A 20988-nucleotide genomic window follows, 5' to 3' on the forward strand; every position below is an offset into this window, starting at 1 on the left:
TGAATGAATCTGCTCCTACATCGCATGTAACTTCCTTCAAATATGCAGTCACTGTGGGGAAGCCCATTCCCAAATAGTTTGTTCCCTCCAACCGTAATCTTTCAGGTTACCCCCCGCCCTCACTGCAGGCACAGCAGGCAACTGCTGTGATCTCACTGGCCACTATGAGCGTCCAGCAGGCCACCTTAGTGGTCCCTTCTCTGTCAAATGCTTTTCATCCTCTCGCTCATTCTCTTACACAGTTGCAGATTTCAAGTTAGCTATAACATTTTATAAGTAACTTGAACTTAAGAGCTGAAAACAATTAAAAAGGTCTAATTAAGCAAACTCTCCGTTCAATTAAGGGTCTAGTTAAGTAATTGAGAGGTCAGTTGGAATGCAAACCAGCAGACAGAGGATCCCCAGGACTGGGGTTGAAAATCACTGATTTAAAGGACATTCACTGGATCTAAGTGGCCATTTTGAAAAGAGTTTAAAACAAAGTTTAAAGTTCTAAGTGTACAAAGTTGTCGGGATGTTAATAATGAAAAGAAAAATTTCAGCTGTGTTATTTAAACAGTTGCAGCAACATTTGAGGAGGTATAACAGTATATTTTTCAAAACCCCTCTACTTACTCTTTAAAGTGAGTGTAACTAATAAAATAATAGCTGTGCGCATTCATTCCCTGTACAGGTCTGACATGTGCAGGTGTGAATGAAGCAGATTCCCTATACAGGTCTGATATGTGCAGGTGTGAATGAAGCAGATTCCCTATGCAGGTCTGATATGTGCAGGTGTGAATGAAGCGCATTCCCTATACAGGTCTGATATGTGCAGGTGTGAATGAAGCGCATTCCCTATACAGGTCTGATATGTGCAGGTGTGAATGAAGCAGATTCCCTATACAGGTCTGATATGTGCAGGTGTGAATGAAGCAGATTCCCTATACCGGTCTGATACTTTCATCCTCTCGCTCATTCAGCAGTTTCTGAGCATTGGATCTAGAAACTTTTTCACAGTCAGGAGCGTCTGCTCCCACGATCCATCCCGGGGTCTCATCGGCTGCCACTTGTCCAAACCCCCCCCCCCCTCTGCGCCATTCCAGCTACAGGCTTTCAACAAGGCCCAGCGCAGCCCTTTCTATACCTTACGTCTTCACGGGTCTCCAGCTCCTAGCATGCTCCGTATACGGTTCCACTGCTCACCTCACCATTCACCTGCCCCATTACTGACCCTCCACTATTCCCTCAAGTCCCTCCCTTGCAATTCTCCTCTTTCCTCCCATGCATTCCCCCCCTTCCTTTATCCCTTCCAGATCAAAAGACAGTCAGTGCTGCAAAAATATGTTCCCCGGCAGCTGCCAGATCTGCAACAATTTCAGCGAAGAAGCCTGCTCCTATTCTTTCTGCCATTTCCTTCACATTTTCAGCCACTGTGGGGAAGCCCGTTCACGATTCATGTGTGCATGTAAGCCCAAAAAATCAGCCGAATTTTAGAAAAACAGATCTAATACTACCAATACACCTAAATCACCCTCGTCAAGTGATTAGTTTGTTATTTTTGGGGATTATTGAGGTTATATTAAAACAAATATGTAGATCTTAAAAAATATGCTCTTCATGTTAGTTGCCTGCCCCGGAGGAAGGGTAGTCTGATCAGCCAAGGAATCCCAGAGTTTTATTTCCCAAACTTTTTACTGTGATAAACTCTCATAGGAAACCAAAATAACAGAAGAAAGGGAGTTAGTGACAATATCACTGGTGCCAGTGAGATGTAAGAAAGTGGACTGGTTAACACTTCAGTTTCATAGTGACACGGTTTGCTCCACAGATGACTCTCAGAAGTTCTCGGTCCAGGTGCGGCAGGTGGAGGACTATCCTGTGGATCTTTACTACCTGATGGATCTGTCCTACTCCATGAAGGATGATCTGCAGAAACTCCGCACTCTGGGCAACGATCTGGCCACCGCCATGGGCAGACTCACCAGCAACCTGCGCATGGGCTTCGGGGCCTTCGTGGACAAGCCACTCTCCCCATACATGTTCATCTCTCCCCAGGAGGCCATAGCCAACCCCTGCATAGGGTAAGATCTGATACCATACAAGCCCTTTACTGCACGTAAAGTACACTTCTATGGGATTTGCAATAAATCAGATTCAACACTTGCATCTTAAATAGTAAATGGTGGGGTCCTAAAAAATATAGCGTGTTATACATCCCCAGGTGTTTAATGTACCTGTAGTTTTTCTTCTCATTGTTAACATGACAACTTTTTATACGTATAACTTTAAACTCTAGTTCACAGCTCTTTTCAAAATGGTCGCGCTAGTGCACTGATAAGGATTGTGGTCCACATTGTCAAACAGGTAACACAGCAATAACGATCCATGATGTGATACAAAACAAAAAAGCCAGAGCACTTATTGTTACGTTTGCTTTTTGTTTTGTAAATCACTCTTCCTACAGTGATTTAGAGCAGTGGTTCCCAACCCTCGTCCTAGGTCTGCTGGTTTTCATTCCAACTGAGCTCTCAATTACTTTACGAGACTCTTAATTGAACGGAGAGTTTGCTTAATTAGACCTTTTTAATTGTTTTCAGCTCTTACACAGTTGCAGATTTCAAGTTAGCTATAACATTTTATAAGTAACTTGAACTTAAGAGCTGAAAACAATTAAAAAGGTCTAATTAAGCAAACTCTCCGTTCAATTAAGGGTCTAGTTAAGTAATTGAGAGGTCAGTTGGAATGCAAACCAGCAGACAGAGGATCCCCAGGACTGGGGTTGAAAATCACTGATTTAGAGGACATTCACTGGATCTAAGTGGCCATTTTGAAAAGAGTTTAAAACAAAGTTTAAAGTTCTAAGTGTACAAAGTTGTCGGGATGTTAATAATGAAAAGAAAAATTTCAGCTGTGTTATTTAAACAGTTGCAGCAACATTTGAGGAGGTATAACAGTATATTTTTCAAAACCCCTCTACTTACTCTTTAAAGTGAGTGTAACTAATAAAATAATAGCTGTGCGCATTCATTCCCTATACAGGTCTGACATGTGCAGGTGTGAATGAAGCAGATTCCCTATGCAGGTCTGATATGTGCAGGTGTGAATGAAGCGCATTCCCTATAGAGGTCTGATATGTGCAGGTGTGAATGAAGCGCATTCCCTATACAGGTCTGATATGTGCAGGTGTGAATGAAGCGCATTCCCTATACAGGTCTGATATGTGCAAGTGTGAATGAAGCGCATTCAATATACAGGTCTGACATGTGCAAGTGTGAATGAAGCACATTCCATATACAGGTCTGACGTTGCAGGTGTGAATGAAGCGCATGTTATAATATTCATTTTCATTTTAAATCTGGAACTATACTAGAGTTCTCAGTTTTCATGCATCTGTAACGCTTGCACTTCCTGGGTCATTTCACTTCAGCATTGTCTTCTGGGTACTGTTATTGACTGAAAGCAGGTCAAGTAATAGGAGAAGCAGCTGGTTAATCTTGGCAAATGCTAAAATAGAAATACAAACTCAACTTCCGAGAGAAATGATTGAAAAATGATCTGCAGGCATGACTTACAAAAATAAATAACCAGTGTAGTACCGGATATCAGATGTCTTTCAAAACTGCACATTTGAGGCCTATATAATGAATACATGTGCACGTGATTTATAGAATTATTGTGTTGGGTCTTTTTTCAGTAACTCGGCAACAATATTATATTTGTCTTTAGTTTTGACGGTTCCTTTTCTTTTCTCAGCATTCAGACGACATGTATGCCCCAGTTTGGCTACAGGCATGTTCTGACTCTGACGGATCAGGTGAGCCGGTTCAATGAGGAGGTGAACAAGCAGGATGTCTCTCGAAACAGAGACGCTCCCGAGGGGGGGTTTGACGCCATCATCCAGGCTGCTGTCTGCAAGGTAACTCCCCATACATCATTCCCATTTATAAGCATTTAGAAATACTAAAAGAAGTTTTAAGCAATTGTAACTAAAAAAAATATATAATCTTACCCATTTTGTACTTTCATTAGCTTCATACTGTAGGTCTCAAATGTGCAGTTTTCAAAGAAAACAAAAGATGTTCTAGCACACATGTATTTAGTCTATTATTATGTTTTATTTTTGATTGATTTTTTGTTTTATATATTTCTGCTTGAGGCAAGTAACTCTTGAAACTAGGTCAAGTAGACACACGTTACATCTAGCGGCTTCTTCAGTGTACATTATCCTTTGTTAATGCCTTCAGGAGAAGATCGGCTGGCGTCAGGGTGCTTCTCATCTCTTGGTGTTCACCACTGATGCCAAGACCCATGTGGCTCTAGACGGCAGGCTGGCAGGCATAGTGCAGCCGAACGATGGGAAGTGCCATGTCGGAGAAGACAATAACTATGCAGGGTCCACCACTCTGGTAATCGTCTAGTAAAACTGTACTGTATAGACAGCCTGGCAACTTTATGAGGTCCAGCCTATGGGACTGGATGTGGCATTGCTCTGAATTAGACATCCGTTTTAGTTGATCATTGATGTGACGTGATCCCTGTGGGAGCAGCACAACTGCAAACAGTCTACAAGAAATGGGGAAAGATCTAACAACATTTGATATAAGCATAATAATGGGTGCATATCGAGAAGGTGCCACAGCAGCTATGACAGGGAGCCTGCTCAGATACAGCAAGCATCAAGAAGTCAAGAAAGGCAGCTATGGCCGCAAACAGTTATTTGTCGTGATGATTCTGCCTACAGTACCTCTCTGCATAATGACTGAATACCATTCTGCGAGAAACCACACCCTCCAGCACCTTGTGTTACCATGTTGTATCAAGGCTTTGATCAGAGCAAACAGTGGCCAAAGATTAGGTACATGTCTTAACAAAGTCGCCTGGCAATGTATACACAGGGCATGGACACTCCCATGCAGGCAACCTGGAGGAATCTTTTTAGAAGCATTTTTTGCTGGAATAGTTAGTAAGCATGAAAAAACACAATAAAGCAGAAACAGAGAATGATAGAGAACACACATAGTTAAATATTGAATTAAATATTAGGAACATGTAATGATATTAAGTATCCTGTAAAGTCTTAATTTGCTATTCCTGTTTGTTACAGGAAAGAAGTCTAAATGCAGTAGTATTCTCAAAGCAAACTCACTAAATTTAAACGCATAGCAATTTTGCTGCACAGCTTGTCTGCCTCCCCTCCCGCCTCCCCTAAAACTTCCACTGACAACTAACAAACTGTATACAAGAAAAACCAACTCAACAAACATTATCCAATCTCTGGATAGCCCTGTAGCCTTTGTAGCCAATCACAGTAAGAATAAGAAAAATTGGAAGCTACACATGTTGAAGCGTAAACACCCCAGCCGAGCTACCCAACTGGAACCATCATCCGAGGCAACCGCTAAAAAAGGTGCCTATAATATTAAACATGCTGTTTTATAACTTATTAGTGCATTTTCTTTTTTTTATTTGTCTGTATTGCTTTATATTGAAGTTTTAACATGCTCAGTGAGTTTAAGAATGTAGTGTTAAAATATAAGTAACTTAATTAATTTGCAGTCAGTGTGATACCTCGAAAAATTGTGCTGAGCCGATAAAGAGCATTGGAGAACACATGCGTGTTGTACAGTAGTTCAAAGTAACATTACAGTTAAAATGGAAGGCTCTTAATGCCTACAGCATTACCATTAAAGATTGTACAGTATTTATTGAGCTTATGCATGACTTAAAGGTAATGTTGCATTTTACCCCTGAAAATACATCTTACTGTCTGTGTTAAAGTTTGAGGATAAGTTACTTCCAGACCCAAAACCTTATGTGGAGCGCTAGCCTCAAGTTACAAACTGTCATTCGAGATGCTTTATTTTCCCATGCCTTCAAGCTAACTAACTTCCTTTACCAGGACCTTCATGACCTTAGATCTCATTCACAGACTATAGACTGTGGGATCCTAGCTAACTCAGCTGGTGTGAAATTGATAGAGCCCATAAACTCAATTCATAAAATACATCTGAAATAGTTAATCATGTGTCCCCTGTATATTAGTTATTGCAGATACTTTTTTTTCTTTTAAAAGGGATTTACTGAACCACCCTACTGTGTGTTGTATCCATAAGACTGCTCTAAGGAATGTCTTTATAAGGACTATTTTCTCTCTTCGGTTAAACGGTGCTACGAAGAATGTGAATAAACTGTTCCAGTTTGTATTTAACTAGTAGAAAGCCTAGAGCCCTCCACTGTAAAACCAAGCTGTGCAGTGACTGTTCTTACGGATTGATGTGAACCTACCTTACCTGTATGAATAAATACGTCAAATGAACTGAACAGAGATCCCTTCCAATGCAGGCCTGTATTATACTGCCTATAATAATAAAACAAAATGAAGGGATGGCAAATTTATACTTTGAAGATTCCAAAATGTGGGGCTGTAATAAGCTTACCAGGGTACAGAATATTCAAGTAGAGTACGCATGCAATGCTGTTGCTGTTCTAGATGCATGTTTCATTCTTTATGTTCAATGATTCTGTGCAGGATTATCCATCCCTAGCCTTGCTGACGGAGAAGATGTCTGAAAATAACATCAACCTGATCTTTGCTGTCACAAACCCTGTGGAAGAGCTCTACCGGGTAGGATTACAAACTAGAACCAATAGCAATACAGTATATTCACTGCTCCCTCGCTATAAGGCTCTCGGTTATAATGCTACTTGGATATAACACTTATACAGCATGTCCCCCAATTCCCTGTACTAGTGATCCATGCAATATTTCTACAGTAATTACATTACCAGTTTTCAAACTAAAACAATTTCTCAGTCTAACTTACGTTTTTGACTCTCTTTTAATACACTATTTGATACAGTATACTTTTAACACAGACATCTTATTCAGCATTTGTTTTATAAATATTAGTAAATATTAGGCCTATTACGTGGTTATCTTTCCTAATGTATTTACTTTTTTGCTGCCAGAGGATCTGCAGCTTTCTTCTGGGAGACGAGACACTTCAGCTTTGCTCCAGCCCTGCTCCGGCAGCCAAAAATGCGGCCAGCCCATTCCCTCTACCCCTGGCCCACCCGCTCTCTCTCGCACTTGGTTTTCTTGTCTGTCGCTTCGAACTGAACTCCAGACCGCTGTTTAGCCAGACTATTTATAATTGCTGTATTAAAAACTGCTAATTAAAATGATCCACGAATGGGAATGTTTTTTTTGTAAAAAATATAGCATTCATTTCATGGTGCTTTATGCAAACCAGTCACACACCATTCTGGCACGGTGCATGGGTCCATTATAGTCTTGAAAGTATCCATCACCATCAAGGTAGAAGTGCAGCATTGTTGGATGGACCGCGACAATGCTTTGTGAAACTGAGACAATTGTTCGGCTTTTCAGTTATTGCAGATAGCCAGCCTCCCTGATGATAACACTGTAGTTCATGTATTTATTTTATCAGAATTGTGCCATTTTCAATACGACAGTACTGGTATCCTAGTAAGACAGTAGCAGCCACCATGTGTTTTAAGTTCACAAAACACATGCAGTTGAAAAGAAAAAATATAACCTTACAAAGTGATTAAGACAGATGATATAACACAATACAATATCCAAATGATTCTTATTCAATTTATCAGTAAATGTACAGTATTGAATGTCTCTTTTTTATGTAACCTCTTTGCTTTCAGAACTACAGTGAGCTGATCCCCGGTACCACAGTGGGGATCCTATCACATGATTCAGGGAATGTCATCCAGCTCATTGTGGATGCCTATGCTGTGAGTGCCTCATGTTTTCCTAAAGTATTTCCCTGGATACCTTTAAAAACAGTATATTGGTGAATTGAAACAGTAGCAAACCACAGACCATTAGCATGCATGATAACAATTTCAGGGCCATGAGATGTGACAAAAACAAAAGATGGCGGTTCACGCACTCTGTTCTAGTCAATGGGTTAATTAGGGGGAATGCTGGTTGACAAATGAGGGAGTGGGGGGGGAGAGCTGGGAGGGATGTCTATCGGGGGCTTAGGTTATATCTATATTTAAACATTGTTGGGTTGAATATATGTCTATTTCAAATTAAACCCTTGTCTGTTCTTTTAATTCAATTTATTAAGCAGTCTGTAAGGGGAGTCGCACCTACTGCTACTAATATCTCAGTATTTAATATAACTATTTAAGCTGCCAACTTCATACATTTGACAATGTTCTGGAAACTCCTGAGGAAAAATCGAACAGCATTAACCAAGCATACTTTATGTGTTGGTGATCATGACGTTGACCATTGACCTAATATGGCTGTCTAATTGTGGTCAGGTGTCATTTGAATTTACAGCTGCATTGAGAACCCTAATTATATTGTAACTGCTTTTAGGGAGGTGAGGCCAGGCTGAATTAAAGCTGTGTTTCTCTGCAGAAAATCCGTTCGAAGGTAGAGCTGGAGCTCCTGGATCTCCCTGATGAGCTGTCCCTGTCCTTCAATGCCACCTGCATGAATGGAGAGGTCATTCCCGGGCAGAAGTCCTGCTCTGGGCTGAAGATCGGAGATACAGTGAGTCACACTTATTAGGATCTGTTTTATTACTGCTGGAGGTGCTGGATCAAAGCAATAAGTAGACACTGCAGCAGTACCTGCAGGACAGAAGGACAGAGAGAAAAAGTATTGAGTTATGTTGTAAATAAGGCAAATTGAGACTTTTTTATCCTTCATATTCTACAGGAACCACTGTAGAGTAGGTACTGGTGTTTTTCCTGTTTTCATTGGATTATTGGTTTATTTCAATAAAAGTTGCTGTCAGAACCTCAAATACAGTTGCCTGTAGCGCACATTTAAAAAAAAAAAAAAAAACAGGGATGTTAAGAATAATTAAGTAGCAGTGTATTTTTAGAAATAAATATTTGCACACGGCCACAGGAAAAGTGTAATAATTCCTGAGGTTACCAGGTGATCCGGCTTGATTTTTTATTTTATTTATGCAACACTTTGGATATTATAGTTTACGGTTCTTCTATCTCTGTAGTTTAAGAAATGACAGGTCTTGCAATCTCAAGATGAGACAATTTTGCTGCATTTGCATGGTTTGTGTTGGTTTTAGGCTCCTGCTATGTAATAAAGGGATATTTATCTGTGCTCTAATTGTATACAGATGTTTTACTTGTTTATGAAGCCTGGTATTCAATGTTGTTGAAGCTGACACCCTGGGAACCTTCAAGAAGCTGCTTGCTGAGATTTTGGGATCAATAAGCTACTAACAACCAAACGAGCAAGATGGGCCGAATGGCCTCCTCTTGTTTGTAAACTTTCTTATGTTCTTATGTATTTCCTTAGGGTGGCCCCTGTACAGGGAGAAAGTCTGGCGATACTGGTTTTGTCTTTAATAGTGTAGATGGAATGTACAGCACTTTGTGGTGATCCTGCTGTGACAGACGTTCTACAAAATCAAGTTTATTGTTGTATAAATCCAGTGAAACTTCCATGTGGAATGGGAACAGAGATGGGCATTAGGCTCAAAGATCAGTTAGGAAGCTTGACAAGGACCTGTTCTGTTGTGTGACATCACCCTGACTTGCATACAACCTCATGGTGCCTAAGACAGACTTCTCATTAAAAAATACCAGACTGTTACATCTGGGCAGCCTCTTCACACATTGTTGTGGTCATGCATCATGAGAAACAGACAATAGAATATCACAGAAACTCCCATCCCCTGAAGTGGCCTTTAAACTTGCTTGTATTTTCTGGCATAGATGTGCAGTAGAGCTGGTGGCATCCATCCCATTTTAAACTCAGCTGGGATGTATTGCTATCTCACAGTGTTAACCACTTTGCTGGCTGTGCCAGATGCTTATTTCTGTTTTTCTAAGTACAATGGTCCCCTTTGTGTAGTCAGGAGCTATCGGTAAGAGACAAGGATACAAGTGTGTGACAGAAAGCGAATGAATCCAAGTCAACAGTCTTCCTCCCGGCCTGTGAGGGCGCTGTGTAACAGGAACAGTGTGCCTTGTACTGAATGGTTGGGTAGTTCATTCCAGGGCCATCTTGGAAGGATCTGAGTCACGGTGCCAGAAGTCATCGCCCTAGTACGGTAAGCGATGTGTCAGTCATGGATTGGAGGAGACGTGATTGAACTAGCTATTGGAGGGGGCGTGACTAAGGTTATTTTAGGCGACCTGACACCGTAATCTGTTCCTTTTGATGTGATTACTGAAAGGACCTGTTAAGGAAATGGAGGTAATTAATTATCATTAATGTTTCGTGTTTTGTTTGTTTGTTGTGCTAACTGTTTGCCGGGAGTTGTCGCTACAAGCCAGCACTAAACCTGGACTACTCTACACCACTGTTTCACGAACTGTTTGTCTTTCACCACACCTGCACAAGAGTACTCACTATCGGGAGAAGTGGCCGAGTCTGTGTTGTGTGTTAATTATTAGTGTCTTATTATTTCAGGACTGAAACCCTTGTGTTGCACGGAGCCGTACACATTTCTGTGCCGCTCCTATGCTTATTATTTAAGTGTTGTTGACACACAACCCAGCCAAATAAAGGAACTGTTTTATTGAACTTTCACTGTCATGTGTATTATTCTTGAGCACTGCACCAACTACACCTGCGCACTACAAACCACTTTGCCACAAAGTGCTAGTGTACTGGCATTATGGAGCACCTGTTAACCTGTTCTGGTATAAAGGGCTGCCTTATAACCAGGCAGCACTGCAGGGTCCACTCCACAAAACAGCCTTTCTTGTTTTGAGAACCACAGAATAATTACAGGAGGGAACAGTGTAGTCCTTAAAATTTTAAAAGGAACTGACAAAGTTAACCCTAACCAAGAGGACACAGTTGGAAATTAAGTGGTGATTAACTTAGGACAGAGGAAAGGAATACACTTCTTCACAGTTACCTAGTCATGCTGTTAACGCTGAATTATTGGAATCCTTTAAGTCCCAACTTGACAAAGTTTTGAGATCAGTCAACTACCACGAACTGAACAAGCATCCAATATGTTCTTCTGTTCTCATGTAACCCTTTCCTTTTTCCGTAGGTGACCTTCAGTGTGGAGGCCCGTGCTAGAGGCTGCCCCAAGGAAAAAAATAGGACCTTCACCATCAAACCAGTGGGCTTCAAAGACTCTCTGCAGATCACAGTGAACTTTGAGTGCGAGTGCAACTGCCAGGCCCTGGCAGTGCCCGACAGCCCGCTCTGCAATAACGGTAACGGAACCTACGAGTGCGGGATGTGCCAGTGTCTGCCAGGGCGCCTGGGCCCACGATGTGAGTGCTCTGAGGGAGACTACAACCCCAGCCAGCAGGATAAGTGCAGCCCCAAGGCTAACAGTTCCATCTGCAGCGGGCACGGAGAGTGTATCTGTGGCCAGTGCGTCTGCCACAACACGGACTTTGGGAAGTACTGGGGCAAGTTTTGCGAGTGTGATGACTTCAACTGTGTGAGCTACAAGAGCAAGCTCTGTTCAGGTAGGTGACATGAGTCCACTTCGGGGTCATCTCTAATAATACAATGAGTTTCAGTAATATGTTTGATTAAATCATCGGCCCACTTAAACCCTGAAGCATTTTTCCTGCATTTAATACATCTCAGAAGGGATGTAAGTACGTCACACTTTTACATAGATATCTTAAGTACATTGTCATGGAATTGAACTAGATATCATAGGAATGTTTATAACAGAAAAAGAGGTAGCAAGCTAGGATAGTAGTTCTGTTGTTCCTGAAAAAACAGTCTGACCCTGTCCTTTTTGCATTATGGCTATGTAACAAACTTTAAGTGCCATCCTAGTAGGGTTCATTTTATGGTAACTAAGCAAGGGCTATGATAATATTTAGGATGTCACACATCATAAGAACCATGAATTAAACTTGCATTGCTGTGTAAGATGTTTCAGAATGATTTTACAAAAAAAAATGTATTTACCTAAGCGTGGCACTCCATTAGCGGGATTTGACGGTAGAAGTTAAAAACCACAAGCAAAGGCTTTATTGATTTGAGCTGCACTGAGAGTTTGCTGTTCATTCAAAATGTATAGAGAGATTCTAATGTGTGGAGATTACTCAGGGCAGTGTGTTGTGAAATGCCTGAGAATGTACTTCTTTGTTTTGATGTTTTGTGATGTGTATGCGGATATTAGAATAATCATTCATAACTATCAAACTGTTAATAGTGCTAAATATAGAAATACGAAAAGAATAAATTCAATGATAAAAGTGCTAACAATTGAAAACCTTGAGAAAAACTTTTAGTTAGAACGCATTTGCATTAAAGAAATGGAAGATACTATGGGATTTTAAAAGAGGGTGTTCATGCAGCATGGTTCAGCAGTATTGTCAGCTTCCTAGTAGTCTTATCTAATTCAGTGTTGTTTAAGTTGCAACTTTGTTTTTTGGCAGCTATCAACTGAAGTTATTACAGGATACCAGTTTGCCTTATCTATATTTAACAGGTAGACATTGCACTTTCAAAAAAGCACCTGCTTTTAATTTTCTTAAAGTTGTAATTAATAAGACATATTTTTATTAAACTCTTTTCATGTGTCACCTAAATCGGATTCAGCATCAACAGCGTGGTGAGGTTACCTTACCCCTTAAAGATAAAAGGTTGTTTGTAAGGGCTTGTAGTGCTGTGACGTTTCTGGTGTAATTCGTTGATGTTCTGTTTGCCCAGTGCCTGGGGTGTGACTAGCAGTCTGTTAGATCCTACTTGGTGAATGTCCTGTTTTGCTAGCAGAGCATGTATGTTTGGAACTGTTCTCAGCATTGCAGCTGGTTTCAATAACTTGTTTCAAGAAAAGTTCAATGAACTTTTACTGGATTAAGTCGGCTTAAGGGAACAGAGGTCTTTCTAGCACTCCACTATTCATGGAGTTAAAATCCCTGTAAAACAGCCAACTGCTCTTCTTTTTTTTTTTTGGGGGGGGGGGGGGGGGGGGGGGGGGTCTGAGAGGATTGATTTCCAGTGTTTCAAACGGCTGGCTTGTTTGTCCATAGAGAATTAAAGGGAAGGGTGGAGTCCACATTTTCTTATCAAGCCCCATGCAGGGTAACCTTGGTAGGGAGTGACTTTCCCATTTTAAGAAAGAAAGTGCACAATCTGCTCCTGTCAATGCCCAAGTTGAGGAGGGATATTATGGTTATATCTAGAGCCCTGTGTTTTTTTTGCAAATACGAAGTAGCACGAAATAAAACGAAATGCAACCTACTTCGATTGCACTTTGTTATGTAGGCAATATAAACCCATTTATTAAAAATGATACTTATTTACATCGTTTCGGTTGCACAGTGTTGTATGTATATGATATACCTCTACATGCACAAATTTATTTTCAAATATTTGTTTATTTCATTTTTTTGAGGATGCGCGTTATGTAATATGTCTGTTCACAAGCACATTTCTGTTCAAATGTCAGTTTATATAAAATAAAACTACGACTTCTATTCAATTGTTTGTCCTTTCATTGTAATAGTTATGCTGTTTTTAATGCGCCGGTCAAACTGACCGGTCATAGTTGTTCTAGGTATGCATATAAATGTGGTCTATCTAGTCTTAAGCATTAGCTGTTCATTCCTTTTTGGGAAGATATGAATGTTTGCTTATATTTTGTATTAATATACTAATTCTTTGTTTTATTTCAAATGGTGGAAAGTTTGCACTGGAGCAAATGCTATTTTGGTTTTGAACGAATTGAATGAATGAATCTGCTTTGCTTAGTGTTTTCAATACTGAGAAACCCCAAGCTTGCTGTACACTATTATATACATGTATACTTCCCCAAGCTTGAAATGCAATTCCTATAGAGTTTTTTTTTGTTTTTTTTAATGGGTAGATTGCTGTATGTGCAATTATTATGACAGCCCCACAATAGTAGGGCAGTGTGTGTGTTTGTGTGTGTGTGTGTGTGTGTGTGTGTGTGTGATGTATATATATATATATATATATATATATATATATATATATATATATATATATATATATATATATATTTATAATTACATACATTACATTTTTATGTTATAAAAAAAAGCAGAAATTAATACAAATTCTGTATATAGTTAAAACATGACGTGTACTATACTATTATTTATATAGAGTTGTAGTCCAAGGTTTACATACCCCAATGGAAATTTATAATTTCTAGAAATTTCTCTAGCAAAGAATTTTAGGAAAAATCTTTGGTAGCAAAAGTTTTGCTTTTGTGGATGAAGCAAAAAAGTTACAAGAAACTCTACAGTTATTTATTTGAGCAATTATTTTGCAAAACTCCAAAAATGCTAATTCAAAAGTATTTATACTTTGACAAGGAAAATGAATATCTAGTCGAGTCACCTTTTAGCAATAATAATCTCATTTAAATGATTAGGATATTTGTCAATGTGCTTTTGGCATGATTCTTTAATGAATTTTGACCATTCTTCATTTAAATTCTGAGGACTTCTGTTGTGCACAGCCTTCATCAACTCATACCAAAGATTCTCAGTTGGATTTAGATCAGGACTTTGATCATCTCTGCTGATTTTATATTATAAAATATGCCCCATGCCCTATCGTTGGGACGACAGTGTTGGGAAAATTGTTCTGTTAAAATGAAAAACTGTATTTAGCACAATTTGAAATTGTACTAATTTCATCAGACGAACATTTACATTTTAAAAGTGCAGCAAACTTTTTAAACATTTGCAAGTCATTTGTTTAGTTTGAGAAAAATAGGAACTTTCCGAATGGAGGCGAATTATTTGTTGTCTCCTGTGATCTAGTTTTGACTTGTTAATTTTAGTGGTTGATTTTTTAAAAGCATCTTTACTATACCTACAGTACACATGCTCTGGTCATATAAAGGGGATGTGCTTGTGTGTGATCTCATACAGGAGGTCTTCAAGTAGACGCAACACATTTTTGAGCAAATAGTAAAAAAAACTCATTGTCAGTCACACTAATTGAAGCCGTTGAGAATACCCTGATGTACCTTATCACTGACGAGGTAGCAGCTGGGGGGGGGGGGGGGGGGGGGGGTCAAAGCTATACAATAGCTTTCAGTGAAAGGAGATGCATGTGCTTAAAAAATAAAACATTCTGTAATGAGAGTTTAGTCCAAAATGCATGATGCTCCAAGTCAGCTTTGGTACACACTGTACTGCTGAGTGATTTCAATCATTATAACATTGCAAATATTGATTTTATTAAGCTTTACTTGACATTTTGCAGATGTTTGGGTTTGTTGCTACAGTGCGTGTTGTGCCTGTGTCTGTTATTGTGGTTTTAAGAAATGCAGTGTTCATGCCAGATGGCTCTTTCTTACACTATATTTGTAAATAGTAACCCCTTCACTGCCCACAGTTCAGCCTCTGTGAGTGAAGAAGAATGACATGTATTTTGAGCTCTTTCAGTTCTGGGTTTGTACTTTTTTTATTTATTTATTTAACTGGGAGATTTATCGATTGAGACAAAGGCCTAATTTACAAGGGTTCCTGGAAAACACTTTAAAAAAGTCTTATAATGTATAAAAAAAACCTTTACAATGTACAAACACACTATAAAAATGATCAGCATCATACAGAGATCTAAGAATAGTATAAATAAGCCGCATCCATTTATTAACGTGGACTGAAGGAGAAGCATTGACAGGAGGTTCTCAGCAATTCCCAAATACGATGAACCAGAAAAGGCGATATTATCAAATTCCATCTTCATACTAAGATGGAAATGGTTCCATGCAGCGCTCGAGATACGCTGCGTACTGGGTGTTTTATATGGGTTATGCATGATATTTAAATGTAATGCACAATGAATATGCATAGCAATTTGCTGCACACCCTGAGCTTGCATGTTATCAAGCTTCTTGTACTTCTTTGGTTCCCGCCGTCTCAATGTCCTATTGTGAATATACAGCATGTGGTAGCTATCTGTATCAGGGGTATAGCAGAATCTGAGATTCAGATGGTGGAATCTGTCTACCCGTTCATACATTATTCATTTACAAAAACACTTTTCTAAAGAGCAAGTTATTAAGAGAATTAGGTTCTAGAGACACTGCAAATAGAGGCACTTGTTAGTACATCATATATAAGTAATAATTTCTTACCTTGATGTATCCAGACACTTTCATTCTGTGCGTTTTAAATAACACTACCGTTTCCATGCTGATAAAACATCATCCACCCATGTTTTATACTGTTCTACTTATGAGTAAAATAGAGCACAATAAATAGAGTTACACACGTGATATAGTTACAGTGTAATCTCCACTTCATTAAATACATTGACAAGCCAGGAATCAAACCCTGAATGTTGGATAAAAAGGAAATTGAATTTATCACTGTGCCAGTGCTGCTATTTCCCAAGGGCTGAAGCTAATAGAGGTGTTTATCTTTCCAAGACTCGAAGTTACAGTAATTCCACTTTAAACAGTGGTTTGAAATCTGTCAGTACTTACATCAGTGCACATCTGATATAATCAATGTACTGTATAGAATTTGGTTTTAAGCTAAATTTCTGACCAGTGACATATTATATTGTACACAAGGAATATAAAAGTGTATTACACAGACTTTTATAGAATAGATTTACAAGTAAAAAATAATATGCACAGAACAAAACATTAGATAGTTGAACAGAATTAACTTGCACTTCTCCGAAGTCTGAGCTCCACCCCTCTCTTGCATCAGCATAGCTGGAGTCACTGAAGGCAAGGCAGATGGGCCCGCTTCGTCCTGACGCAGAGATGTCAGCCGTCAATCAGGGTATTGTGCGCAATACTCATTAAGTGTTTTCCTCTTGCCCCCCATTTGCAAGTCAAACTAGGAACTGTCACCGTATATACATATAGTAAAAAGCCTACCTACACCTTAACCAGCTAATTTCAAAGTAGGCGCTTTTAATGACAGACACTGTAGCTGAAAAATGAAAGTGCTCAGCTGGTGCAGTTTTGATGATTGACAGTCTTTGCCATGAATGAGAGCATTCTAGTGCTGCTTCAGTCAATGAGATCTGACCGAACAGGATGAAATGACTGACGGTGAAACAACAGTAGCCACTGAGTTGACTGACAGCGACCCTTAGCCATTCAGAGCGGGACAGAGATAGGACAGACTGCAAGTATAAAACAGACCTAAGGGAATAACTGTTCCACAAAACAACTAAATGCAATAAGAACTGGGCACCTCTGCATGCAGTTTTAAGAAACGGAGCTCTCCAGGGCAGACTTAAGCTGCTCTAATAGACATTTGACAGATTGTAACCAAATCCATTAGGAGAAGAGACAGCATCACAACCTATGGGGACCCAGACACTCTGGGCTTCAAAGAAGGCTCTAATTTGTATAACAGAAACAAACCGGTGAGTTTTTCCTTAAAATGGTTATGAATGAATTTGATTTAGAACATACAAACATAAGAAAAGATACCAAGGAGATTTGTCCTACAGCGCTTGTCTGGTTCCTAGTAACTGATTGATCCCACTACCTTGTCTAGTTGGTGCCTCTACCCAATTTCCAGCTCCTGGTCTCTGTGTTGTGCTAAAGTATAGGCTATGGTTAACTTTGTTAACTCATTTTAGGATTTTGAAAACCTCTAGTCTCCTATGACTCTTCTTTGTTATATGCTAACTATAATCAGTTCCCTAAACAGAGCACCGAACAGCCTTGGCACAATAACCACTTAAAACAGGAATGGCTTCAATCAGGCCAGCAACACCCACACAAAGTTGTTTTTTTTTTTATATATATGTGGTTGTGTTGTAACAAACAGCTATTAAACTCTGGAAAGATTCATATCCCTTATCCCCCTCCTTCTTTTGTAACTAGTGTAGTTTATCAAAGCATACCCACCCCACAGTGAACCATATGGTACACAGTAACAACCAGAAATAGAACTTGATGTCATCCTCCGTCCCTTGATAAGAAATCCAAAATACAGTACCTATAGGGCCATCTATTTGCTTTCCCAGGTACTGTATGAGGTACATGTATTTGATGTTACTAGTTTTTGCCTGCGGTTTCATATATACAATGATATATGAAATATAAACAGATCAGTATTTGTTCAATAAATAATTTTGACAGCAAGGCAATATGTCTGATTTGCAGTGAAACTGCGTTCGAACAGAAGAACCTCATCCCAGCTGTCAAGCATGGTGTTGGGAGTGTGATGGTTTGGGGCTGCTTTGCTGCCTCAGGACCTAGACGGCCTGCCATCATTGACACAAACATGAATTCTGCATTGTATCAGATGAGTTTCTGTGAGCTGAAGCTGAACTGAAAGTGGGTCGTGCAGCAAGACAATGAGCCTAAACATACAAGCAGATCTACAAAAGAATGGCTGCAGAAGAAGAAAATCCGCGTTTTAGAATGGCCTAGTCAAAGTCCGGACCTAAACCCCATTGAAATGTTGTGGCAGGACCTGAAGCGAGCTGTCCATGAAAGGAAGCCGTCAAATGTCACGAGTTGAAGAGTTCTATAAAGAGGAATGGGCCAAAATTCCTCAAAACCAATGTGAGAGACTGACCAACAATTACAGAAAACGCTTAGTTGAAGTCATTGCTGCTTAAGTGGGTGTCACCAGTTACTGAATCTAAAGGTTCACATACTTTTTCACACATGGATATTGAATGTTGAATCATTTGTGGATAAATGAATGTTGAAAAACTATCATGTTTTTGTGGCATTTGTTTAATCAGGTTATATGTATCTATTAGGACTTAGATTAAGATCTAATCACATTTCAGGTTTGAAATATATGAAATATGTGAAAATCCTAAGGGTTCACAAACTTTTTCTTGGCACTGTACATACATTTTACGATGCGGTTCACCAAGATTTCTGTTCAAACACATTTTCATAACCAAGTAATTCAGCAAGATATATTCATTTTGCATTAGTGAATCAGTTGTTAATCAAGATGTAAACAGTACATCCAGTCCAAACTAAAGGACTCCCACATTTTGCAGCAGTTTGTGTCATGTAGGAAATTTACTTACACTTTAAGACACTGTTATCTAATACCATTAGAGATTTAGGACTGTAAACAGCTTGGTATTTATTTAGATTTGTATCATTTTTTTGTTTTGCTTATAACAACCTGGGGATACGCTCTCAGAATCATGCATAACCTGTATTACAAAAAACATAGTGGTATATGTTTCTGATTGTTACTTATTGCAGGGAGACGATTACCCTCTGGTGTAACTTATTTACTTCTACATGCATGAACTTCAGGGTTTTAAAAAGGATGTCATGTAAAAGTAAGCATTTTATTTACACAGAGAGGTATACATGAATGGAATAGTCTACTAGATGATGTATTAGGATTTACATTCTAGATTCTGTCCTGTTAAATTAGTCACCCCTAGTAGGGGCAAATGGTGTGCTAACAGAGCATAAGCCAACACCTTTTTATCACATTCCCAAGCTTTTCTTCTCTTCCTCTTCCTGAAACTGACAAAGTACACAAATTACAAAACATAAAAGTCTATTCCACTATGCCTTCTGTTTTATTAATATTTTATTGCTTATAGTTAGTTTCTCTTACATTTCTGTTCAGAAAATTGGGGCGAGTGGTTGTTTTTAACTGAACTTTCTTTATCTCAAATTCCATTCTTACATGAAAGTAGACCTCTGGGTCTTGAAAGCTTTTTTATGTATTTAAATGTTCTGCTCATCCTATAAAAGATAGGTTAGCACTACAAATTCATATCTTTAACCATATATGGCCCTGGTTGTGCATTGGATGCCAAATTGGAGTGCTTTCTGGGAATGAAAAGGGGACCCATGTTAGTCATGATTATTAGGAAATGTTGATGAAGGTTCAGTATTCCCAGTCTTTGCTGTGTTCCCTTTAGCTTCGTCACCCAGTGTTTATTTTGGTGTTTCCTGTAGCGTGTGTATTTTTGTCTGGCAGGCGAGAGAGCTGTATCCTTGATTGGCACAGAGTCCCTCGCCCCTCCCACAGTTTCCTGAGAAGGGTTGTGGTAGTTGAAGGTTGACTTTGTTGTTGATTACACTATGTAACACAATTTTTGTTCTTGGGTAGTAAGTGTTATTTCCTAATTGCTTATGCCTCAAAAGTATAGAAAATTGCTATTATTCCCCACAAACTTTTTTTTTGTGACCAGGACAGTGATATTTCAAAATATCACTATTTCCAATGGGAGAACGGGCAAATGTGTGTCTTTTTGTTCACATAAAGTCAGAAAAAAACAACATATGAATCCAAATTAACATGTATTTATACTAAAGTAATACAAAAATGACTACAAAAGATTTAGAAGTGAGTAGTTTTTCGAGATTTGCAATTATACTGTATTTACAGTAAAAATGTAAATCTCGAAAAACTACTCACTTCTAAATCTTTTGTAGTCATTTTTGTATTACTTTAGTATAAATACATGTTAATTTGGATTCATATGTTGTTTTTTTCTGACTTTATGTGAACGAAAAGACACACATTTGCCCGTTTTCCCATTGGAAATAGTGATATTTTGAAATATCACTGTCCTGGTCACAAAAGCAAAGTTTGTGGGGAATAATAGCCATGTTCTATACTTTTGAGGCATAAGCAATTAGGAAATAACACTTACTACCCAGGAACAAAAAAAAAATGTTACACTGTGTTATCAGTTACAGTTAAAAAAAAAAAACAGAATCTTTGGTTATTTGCAATTTAACTCTATGCTCGTTTATAAAAATACAAGTTAGGTTTTCAGAGACACGCAGGCAAAGTTCTATTTGACTGTTTATACTGTTTTGAGATCATAGTATCCTTTGACAATATGTTTTCATCATCAAATATTTTCACTGATTTTAAAATGCAGTAGAAAAAAAAACAGTATACAAAACAATACAACAATATTGCCAGGCAAATAAAAATGAGCTCATTTAAATGTAAATCTAATAATTTACTGTAACATATAATCACGCAGGTAGGGATTGTTGCTTATGTGTGTACAAATGCTTGTGCACAAGATTAGTCCATGGTATAATTTTAATAAGACTTGAACAGAAAGCAAAAAGT

General features: G+C 38.8%; 1 protein-coding gene across 2 annotated transcripts in view; it reads left to right on the forward strand.

Annotated features, from left to right (window-relative positions):
- The window catches only part of LOC121324050 (integrin beta-3-like), a 47275-nt gene that overhangs the window by 14839 nt on the left and 11448 nt on the right, over positions 1-20988 (forward strand). For both annotated transcript variants that reach the window (XM_041265464.1, XM_041265463.1), the window contains 7 exons: positions 1811-2063; positions 3736-3898; positions 4227-4388; positions 6512-6607; positions 7663-7752; positions 8393-8527; positions 11019-11448. In XM_041265464.1, coding sequence (XP_041121398.1) covers positions 1811-2063; positions 3736-3898; positions 4227-4388; positions 6512-6607; positions 7663-7752; positions 8393-8527; positions 11019-11448 — 1329 coding nt within the window. The remainder of the gene's footprint in view (positions 1-1810; positions 2064-3735; positions 3899-4226; positions 4389-6511; positions 6608-7662; positions 7753-8392; positions 8528-11018; positions 11449-20988) is intronic.

The sequence above is a fragment of the Polyodon spathula genome, chromosome 12, assembly GCF_017654505.1.
Source record: "Polyodon spathula isolate WHYD16114869_AA chromosome 12, ASM1765450v1, whole genome shotgun sequence".
NCBI lineage: Eukaryota > Metazoa > Chordata > Actinopteri > Acipenseriformes > Polyodontidae > Polyodon > Polyodon spathula.